The following is a 10,765-nucleotide window of genomic DNA, read 5'->3' as shown; positions in this document are numbered from 1 at the left end:
ATCGATAGAGATGCGCAAGAAACAACAATGTCGATTCTCGAAAAAGAACTTGCAGACTATCTGTGGGATGAAAAGCTGATTATTATGGCAGCTGCTTTTGCAGTGAATTATGGTGAATTTTATCTGCTTACTCAGATTGACAGTCCAGATCCTGTTCCCAAGAACATGGCTTTCCTTAAGCAGCTGCCAGTCAACAAGGATATGGGCGGTGCCTTGCAAAATCTATCAGGAGCAATTAATGTGCTTATCCAACCCATAATGGCTGTAATCAAATGTGTTCTCCAGTTCAGTGATCTAGATCCTAAGTATTTTGAAGCTGAAATACAACCGTCTGCCATGAATGAAATAGCCAGAGCCACCTATTGGACGATTTATAGTGTTGTGACCTGCGGCTCTTATATTGCTGCCCTTGGGTTGAGGGATGAGTAAGTCTTGGAATGCTTCCTTATATAATCCATTTTTTTATTTCCAAGTAAATTGAACAGAAACTCATCTACTGTAATTTCAGGCACACCATGGCAAAAATGGCATCGCAACTGAGAATGCTGGCTTCTAAAGTCAGTAGCATGCAGAAAGGCCTGGAATTGGAATTTTCTCATTGGAAAAGTGAAATTGGTAATTAAGCCCTTTATTGGCCATTCCAACTTAACAACCCCGCTTAGAATTTCAATTTTTTGGGAGCTAAATCCTTTATGGAATTGACTGAATAAAGATCACCATTGGGATATTATAGAGTTATACAAGGGGCTTAATGATCGTTTCAACAAATACCAAGACCTTACGACCATCCTCATCGACTTGTTTGACGTCGGGCCCGATGGGAAGCCACCCCTTGTTTTAGGCACTGACGCCAAGATAGAGGTTCGCAATTTACCCAATTTCAATTCTGTCACTTCTCAGCATCTCTCATGTTAAATATTGCAAGTTATATTTTAAAAATTCTTTTGGAAACAAATGCAGGTCCGTATTAGTTCACTAAAGGACACCAAAGTGTTTCTGCTCATATCTGGTCTTGATGCTTGGGATGAACAGATAAATAGTTTAAAGGCTCTTGCTAAATTGTACCAAGAACTGCAAGCGAAGGAGCAGAATCGATATCGAATAGTGTGGCTTCCAATTGTGGACAAGTTCAACGAACAAAAGTTTTCAAAATTGCAGTCCCTGATGCCTTGGTACACTGTCCGAAATCCGAAAATCATCAAAACATATTTCATTAAATACATCAGGGAGGTATGGAAGTTCACAAATGAGACAATTCTGGTGCCACTGGATCAAAAATCAGGCGCAAAATTCCCAACCTCTTTTACTCTCTACTCTGTGTGTATATCAGGAAAGTTGGCAGAGCTATTCACTGAGCATGAAATTATACCACCATGGGATCAGAGTCTGCAGCGGGCCCTGGATCTACTTCTCGGAGGAATTTATACAGGCCCTTCGGTAATTTTACAATCCTAACTTATATTAATAAAATTTATTTTTAATTAGACTCCAATTGAAGTTTGAACCCGTTATCTCTTAATTCTGAATAAAGGGTTTTTTTTTTATTCCTTTTTCCTTTTCAAGAACTGAGCCATAGGCAAATAAAGTTCATTGGATGTATTAGTTAAAATTAATTTAGCTTTTTAATATTTTATTAGACTAAATTATATATGCATATATATCAGCCGAAAAAAGCTTCAATCATATGCCTTTTTGGAGGAGAAGACGTCAAATGGATCGGGGACTTCATCACGGAGATAAATGTGGTTAAGGACAACACTCAGATAAGCATAGATTTGGTTTATGTTGGCAAGAGCAGTGCCATCGATCACTCCAAAGCCATTCTCGATTCCAGTACTGAAAAGAAGCTCAGTGACTGCTCGAAAGCTGATGAAATAGAAAGTTGGCTCTTTTGGACCCGATTGGAAAGGATCTTTTGCTCGGGGATAGGAGATAGCAAGAATGCTAAAGAAAACAATACCATGAAAGATGTCAAGACTTTGCTTAGCTTCAAAGGCAGCTACATGGGATGGGCTGCATTTACTCAATCAGGATCATCTAATAAAATGGCCAAAGCCGCAGGAGAAGTTGTTCTAGAGGTGTTGTCAAAGATAAATGAATGGTGGAAAGCCGACACGAATGTTGATTCTTTTGTGCTAGCACTCAACGAAAAGATCGAAGAACTACTTAAGGACCAAAAACACCATTGTTATCACATTGTCCTCCCCACCGTTGCAAAGGTCGCAGATGAGATGATGATATGCGAAATTTGTGATCGTAAAATGGTCAAGTACCTGATGTACCGTTGCTGTGAGTAGTGACCGAGCTTGGCTTGTTACGGTGGAGGTGACCGGCCATCTGGTGTAGTGTTTCGTTGAAAGAATAAATAAGTAATTGATGCAAGAATTTTCTTGCATTAATTGCAATTTAGGATGTTGTGTGTTTAGTGGTTAATGTCTGCACTAGACAATTAATCAATCTCCATCTATGGTAATTGTGTGTAGCTCTATACGAGCTAAGTCTGTGTGGTTGTGTATGTTGTGCGGTAAACCTTGAACTTTTAGTGCAGCAGCTCCCCAGTTTGGTGTGCTTTCAAGGAACTGCATGCTATAGTGAAGTTTGAAGGCTTTGTTAACTCTCTCTCTTGTGTGTGTGTGAGAGTGAGGGACAATATTTTATTAAAAAAATTACTCTTTAATTTCTATATTTAAATGAAACTTACTTTATCCTTTTTTTTTTAAATATATTATTTATTATTTATATTTTATAGTCTATAAATTATTTAATCCCTCTTATAATTTTGAAATAATTTTTTTTTAAACTTCACTATTTAATCCTTCTAATTTAAATAAGATAAATATTTAGCTCCTGTAAGTTTAAATCTATCAACTACTCAATTTCAGTCTATAATAGAAAATTTACTTTAAAATAACAAGAGCACTAAATAATTTACAGATTAAAAATAAAAGATTAGATAATGAAATTTTAAGATAAATAAATAAAATAATTAATTTTATTAAAATATAAAAATTAAATAATAATTTTTCTATTTTATTTACTTTTCACACAGAACTATATCTCCTTTCCCTTTGCCTCTCCATTGATCTTGATGAACCAACTCCATTAAAAATTCCAAATTCTAACATATATGTTATTTTCTGTCCCTTAATTACACCATTCCAATTTCTCAAATTTCAAATTAATGCACAAATTTCATAAAAAAATTATAGTTTAGGATCAGAATTTTCCTTTGCTAATAAATGATTTTCCTCTAATTCATATTTGTGAGACTATAAAAATTTTCAAAATTTATGTAAAATTAAAATTAATAATTATGAAACATTTTTAGGATAAGTTTCATGCAATTTTTAATAAATTTTTAAAATTTAGAAAAACATATTGAAAAATAAGGAGTGCCATTGTTGGCCTTCATTGTAGTGCATTGTACAGTCAAGTGCAGACGTAATCATAACTTCTGAAACCACGGCAGTGTCGGTGACTTCGCCGACTTCTAGCCTTAAATTTCAATATTTTCAGCCGGAATTTGACATCATCATTGTCGACTCCATAACATGTCCTGAATTTATAAATTTGTCTTCCCGTCAAGTGTTTATTTAATATAAGCCTTGTCCATACAAAAATTTAATTATAATTATTATTATGATAAAATTTATTATAATTAATAATTATAATAAAATTATTATATATATATTGATTTTATTATATAAATTTTCATACAAAATGATCACATTTACAAAGAAAAGTTTTAGAAAGAGAAAAAAAACTTGGTGAAATATATATTTATACCTTTTTATTATTTAGAGTTACTCCATTAAATATTTAAATTAAAATAATAATTTATTAAATACCTATACTTATGAAAATCAGAATAATTAAATATAAATTAATTATATCATCAATTATTTATATAAAAAAAAAGCCAGAAATGGCTTCATTTATGATTGACTGTACTCTAAATTATATCATCTGTGCTTTAAATTTTCAAAAACTAACGAAGTTACCTCCTTTCCCTTCCTCTCTCCTCATCCTCTCTACTCTTCTACTTTTTCTTCACTCTTCTCTCTCTTTCTCAGCTAGATTAGATAATAAAAATGTTTAACATTTGCCATTCCCAAAACTACTCTCTCTAATTTCTCTGAGGGTTTTCTAAATCTTCTCCTTCAGATGTCTGCAGATACTGTGCAAAGTTTCAATTCCTCCTCTTATGATATCCGTAAAATGTTCATCTAATTGAGCTGTGAAGTCTGCACAGAAGATTTCTCTGATTCTAAAAGCCATTTGCAAGAAGGAAATTTTTTTGAGAACTATGCTTGATAATATGTAATATAATAAAGAAAAATTAAAAAAAAAAAATGTTATGTGGTTTTGCGCTTTTTAAGTCGAGTTTTGAGATTAATTTTGTGATAATAGAAAGGGCCATGCGTTTTTTTAGTTAGTAAAGTGAGATTTTTTATTAACGCTGTTAAATTTGGATGATATTACATTTAATGTTCAATTAAAATAAAAGAAAATTATAAAAAGTGACGTGGTTTATTTTGTTTAAAGTCATAGCTTCAGTTTTTTTTCTTTTTAATGAGGTTCGCAATTATAGTTTTTTAAGCTTTAAGCCTAAGATCATCAGTTAATGTTCTCGATTTAATCTAACTCTATAAATAGAGATTATCATCGAATATCAGTGTGACATCTAATAAAACGAATTATTAGATAATTTATCATCTCTTTTTATTATATTTTTAAGTAGAAATAATATTTAATTATTATATTAATATAGATAATCAAATTAAGATGAGACTAGACCATTATACTAAGTTAACCGATCATTTTCAGTGATCAAATAGTATATATATTGTTAGTCTAAAAATACATGTATTTTGTTAATGAAAAATCATTCCAGTTAAAAAAAAAAAAAAATTATAAGCAGAGCCAACTAGGCCACACGGTAACATTTCTTTGCCCAGCACATGCTGCTGAAATGAAATGGCGTTATCATGGGATGGAAATCACATTATTTATTTTTAAAAAATTAGTATTTAATTTTTATATTTTAAAAAATTAATTATTTAATTTTTATATTTTTTTTAAATTACTTAGTTAATACATAATTTCTTTATAAATTAAACTATTATTTAGTTTTTTATTTGAATGAAATTAATTATTTTATATTTACATTTTTAAAACGCATTTGTTAGTCTTTATAATTTGATTTTGTTAATTCTTTAGTCTCTTTTATTATTTTTTATACTCAAATTATCTTAACTCTCTTCCCCGTATTTTTTTCTCACTCTACCTATTTCTCTTTCCCTCTGAACCTATACTTTTCTCCTTCTTATTCTCTCTCTACTTTTCATCTTTTGATAGAGCTTGATATGAATAGTATGTGTAAAAAAGATTAATTAATTTTTTAGATTTTCAATTAATCAAAGTGATAATTTAAGAAAATTATTTTTAATAAAAAAGTACAAAAATTATGCACATAAAATTAAATGAAAATATTTGATTAATTAAAAAATATAAATTCAAATTTAATCTCTATACAGAAAAAATTTATTTTTATATATGGATATATTTTTTAAAATATTATATTTTCAAAATATGTGAAATAATTAATTAGTTTCACTAAAACAGAAGAACTTAATAATAATATTTTTTAAAATATAGGAATCAATTAATTAATTTCAATAAAATAAAATAATTAAATAATAATTTAATAAGTATTAACTAACATAATTTTATTAAATAATTTAACAGAAGAAAAAAAAATCTTACATGACAAATTATAATATTAAAAAAAAGCTTTTGTAGCCCTAATATGAAATGCCACTTGTTTAAAAAAAAAGTCAATCTCAAAATTTTTTTATTTTATGTTAAAATATTTTCATTATAAAATTTAAATTAATAATATAAAATTTAAATTATTATTTTAATAATATTAAATAATTATCAAAAAATAATTTCAAATTATTATTTTTCTAAAATATAACCACAAATTTTATTCCCAAATATTCCAAATAGATGCGAAATGATTTTTTATGGGCAATGATGTAAGAAAGTGAATTATTAATCTACACTAACACAAAACTCCCAACTAACCATGAATTACCTTTAATCTAAAAAATATGTAATATGTAAAAAATTAAATATGTAATATGTAAAAAATTAATTACCTTTATTTATTTTATTAATTTTGGATGTAATTATTATAAATTTAATTTTATATAAAATAAATTTAATAATTTTTAAATTAAATATTTAGATTATGTATAAACATAAATATAAATATTTCATTTATATATTATTAAACTATTTTTATATAAAATTAAGTTTGTATTAGATATATTCATTAATTTTCATATATTTTAAAAGTTAATAAAAATTAAAATTAAAATTTAGGGAATATGTTGGTACTTGGTGATAGGGATGCCACTTAAACGATTTAGTCGGTTTCAAATTAAAATTTACAATTTTAATTTAAGGTTCATGAAATTGAAACTGGACTGACATGAATTTTTTTTTTAATTTAAATTTTACCTCTAATTGACATTATTATTATTATTATTTAAAAGTATTAAAAAATAATGTAAACATTTCATAATATCTATTTAGAATTACTAGTTTTTTTAAATGTGTATTGTATATTTTTTTGTACTCATTGTATGTATGGTAATTTAATATTTTTACATATAATTTTTATTAAATTTTTTATATGATATACTATTATTATAATATATTAATTATTATTATGATAATATAATAATTTTTTATTTTTTATGACATATATATTATGTGTGCACTCATTATTTTTTGATTAAATTAATGAATATGAAAGCATATCAATGAAAATAAAAAATTATAGATGCAAAATTATTATGAAAAATTTATTATTATAATATAAGTTTATAATTGTCAGAGTTTTATAAAAATATAAATTTAACTATATATTATTTTGTTAATTTGTATATTTTTGTGTTAAATATCTTCCATAATGAAATGCATGACTAATTAATTTTCAGCATTATATAATTTTTTATAAAATATATGTAATTAGCATGAAAAATCTAAATTTTTTGCAATACTATTTAAGAGTTTATATAGTAAAATAAATTCAATTTAATATAATTTTTTTATGATGTTGAATTTTTGGATAAGTTGAGAGAAGGGAGATTTAGATGGTTTGATCATGTAAAGTGTAGACATACGGAAGCTCCAGTTAGACAAGTAAAACACGTTATGTTAGATGATAGAAAGAAAAAAGGGATTGACCTAAATTGACATGGAGGAGAGTAGTACAATATGATCTATAAGCATTACACATTTCTGAGGATTTAACTCAAAATCGTTTAGAGTGGAGAAAGCGAATCCATATAGTTGACTCCAAATTTTTTGGATAAAAGTTTAGTTGAGTTGAGTTGAGTTGTTGAATTTTTAGTTATTTTTTATTAGATTTTTTCATTTTATTTGATAAAGTTAACAATAGACACTTTTATCAATGAGTATCAATTTTATTAATTTTTATTTGTTATATAATATTTTATATAATTTTATATTTTCTTATAATAAGGAAAAAATTTTCAGAAATAATAATGATATATATATTAAAATTAATAATTATTTATAAATAATACATTAATAATGAAAATATTTTTATATAAAAAATAAAAAATAATATTAATAGAATAAAAAATATTGACGTTAGTATATTATTATTTTTAATTGGAATAATTATATTTAAAAATATAAAGATAATTATTTGATTTACAATAAAATACTTTATCAAATTAACTTAAAACTTATTTTTAAATTAAATTTTTTATAATTATTTTTCTAGAAGTAAACATCAAATTTCAATAAAAAAAATATTTAATTCAAATAAATAATCTATTAAATAATATAATATTTGTATTTATATGAAATTTAGATTATTTTTAAATCAAAATATTAATTTATATTTCTATTTAAATATAAATTTATTTAATTAAAATAATAATCTTATATTTAAAATATAATTCCTAATTTTTTTATATGTATTCACTATTTGTCATGTTAGAATAAGTTTGTAAAATTAAAAAATTAAAAAATAATTTTTGTTTTATGTTCACACATTAACAACAACTCAACTCAACTTAACTAAGCCTTTATCCCAAAAATTTTGGGTCGGTTATATGGATTCGTTTTCTCCACTCTAAACGATTTTGGGTTAAATCCTCAGAAATTTGTAATGCTTATAGGTCATGTTGTACTACTCTCCTCCAAGTCAATTTAGGTCTACCCATTTTTTTTTCTTTCTATCCTCTAACCTAATGTACTCTACTTGTCTAACTGGAGCCTCCGTATGTCTACGCTTCACATGACCAAACCAAGCTCAATCTCCCTTCTCTCAACTTATCCTCAATTGGTACCACTCCTACCTTTTCTCTAATACTCTCATTACGGACTTTATCATGTCTAGTATGACCACTCATCCACCTTAACATTCTCATCTCTACAACTTTTATCTTAGACGCATACGACTCCTTCAATGCCCAACACTCACTACCATACAACATAGCCGGTCGTATGGCTGTACGGTAAAATTTTCCTTTCAACTTATTGGGAATCTTGCGATCACATAAAACTCCCGTGGCACGTCTCCACTTCAACCATCCGGCTTTAATCCTATGACTAACATCCTTCTCACATCCCCCATTTACTTGAAGGACTGAGCCGAGATATTTAAAGTGATTACTTTGGGACAGTACCACTCCATCCAAACTAACTTCTTCTCTATCACCAGTTTGGCCTTCACTGAACTTGCAATGCATGTATTCTGTCTTCGTTCTACTTAACTTAAAGTCCTTTGACTATAAAGTACTTCTCAAAAGCTCTAGCTTTCTATTGACTCCTTCTCACGTCTCATCTATCAGAACAATATCATCCGCAAATATCATGCACCAAGGAATACTCTCTTGTATATGTTTCGTCAATTCATCTAAAACTAATGTAAAAAGGTAAGGGCTTATAGCTGATCTTTTGTGTAATACAATTGAGATCGGAAAATCTCTTGTGTCCCCTCCCACTGTACGCACAATAGTAGTTGCTCCTTCATACATATCTTTCAACACTTGTATGTACCTAATAGATACCCTCTTTTGTTCTAACACACTCCATAGGACATCTCTTGGAACACTATCATAAATCTTCTCCAAATCAATAAAAACCATGTGTAGATCTTTCTTCACATCTCTATATTTCTCCATCAAGCTTCTAAAGAGAAAGATAGCTTCCATAGTTGAATGACCGGGCATGAAGCCAAATTGATTGAGAGAGATAGAAGTATCACGACGTAGTCGATGCTCCATAACTCTCTCCTGCAACTTCATAGTGTGGCTCATGAGTTTAATTTTCCTATAGTTCGAGCAACTCCGTATGTCTCCCTTATTTTTAAAAATAGGTACTAAAATACTCCTCCTCCATTCATCAGGCATTTTCTTTGAGTTTAGAATCTTATTAAATAATTTAGTTAACCATGCCACTCCCATATCTCCCAAACACTTCCACACTTCAATTGGTATTTCATCGGGTCCACAGGCTTTACCTACTTTCATTCTCTTAAGTGCTTCATTTACTTCTAAAGATCTAATCCTTCTAGTATAATTCGCATTCTTTTCTATCGTTCTATAGTCTATATTCATGCTATTACCATTTTGACTATTATTAAAGAGATCATTAAAATAATTTCTCCATCTTTCTTTAATGTCCTCATCTTTCACCAACACTTTTCCTTCTTTATCCTTAATGCACCTAACTTGATTGAGATCTTGACATTTCCTTTCTCTCCTCCTTGCTAATCTATAAATATCTTTCTCCCCTTCTTTAGTTTTAAGTTTCTCATATAACTTTTCAAAGGCCTGTGCTCTTGCTTGACTAACTGCCTTTTTTGCCTCTTTCTTTGCTATCTTGTACTGTTCATATGTCTCATTATTATCGCATTTAGGTAATTTCTTATACCATTCTCTTTTACTCTTCACTGCCTTTTGTACTTCCTCATTCCACCACCATCTCTTTTTTGAGGGTGGTCCATGTCCTTTAGACTCTCTAAGTACTTTTCTAGCTACTTCTCTAATTTTTTATGCCATTTGTATCCACATATCATTGGCCTCCATATTCAGTTTCCATGCTTCGGACTCGAGAAGCTCATTTTTTAACTTCACTTGCTTTACTCCTTTGAACTCCCACCACTTTGTTCGAGCTACACTATGTTCACACATTAACATTTTTTAAAATTTAATAATTTATCATTTTAAAATAAAAAAATCAATTTTATAAATTTCAATCATTCTATTAATTATAAAAAATTTATAATTAAACTTAAGCCTAATATAATATGTAAATTTTTAATTTTTTAAATTATTTATTTATATATTTATTTATTTTTCGTATATAAAATTTGTTTTATATGTGTTGTATGTAAATTATATATTATTTAAAAATTTTATAGTCATATAATTTTATTATATAATACATACTAACAGGATTTATAAATTTAATTTTAATTAAAACAAATTTATATATGAATGTAATAATTAAAATTTTTAAATATATATATATAATTAAAAAATATACATTTATTTTATATGAAATATTTTTAAAATGAACTTACAAGAAAATAGATTAAAAGAAAATTTTAAAAATATTAATAAAAGAATTCGTATGTTTGACAGTTAAAAATTAGTTTTTCTTTTTATTCATTTATATAAATTTAAATATAATTATATTAAAATATTTTTAC

The 10,765-nt window shown here is 27.2% G+C and overlaps 1 protein-coding gene across 1 annotated transcript; it reads left to right on the top strand.

The window, feature by feature from the left end:
* LOC131169477 (protein SIEVE ELEMENT OCCLUSION A-like) lies at window positions 1-2,606 on the top strand. The gene is made up of 5 exons (XM_058128705.1): window positions 1-425; window positions 509-615; window positions 734-861; window positions 961-1,437; window positions 1,665-2,606. Exons 1-5 carry the CDS (start codon window positions 28-30, stop codon window positions 2,295-2,297), a joined length of 1,743 nt encoding a protein of 580 aa, XP_057984688.1. The 5' UTR covers window positions 1-27; the 3' UTR covers window positions 2,298-2,606.
* The last annotated feature ends 8,159 nt before the right edge of the window (window positions 2,607-10,765 follow it).

Source organism: Hevea brasiliensis, chromosome 10 (assembly GCF_030052815.1).
Source record: "Hevea brasiliensis isolate MT/VB/25A 57/8 chromosome 10, ASM3005281v1, whole genome shotgun sequence".
Classification (NCBI taxonomy): domain Eukaryota; kingdom Viridiplantae; phylum Streptophyta; class Magnoliopsida; order Malpighiales; family Euphorbiaceae; genus Hevea; species Hevea brasiliensis.
This window is presented reverse-complemented; position numbering and strand designations above follow the sequence as displayed.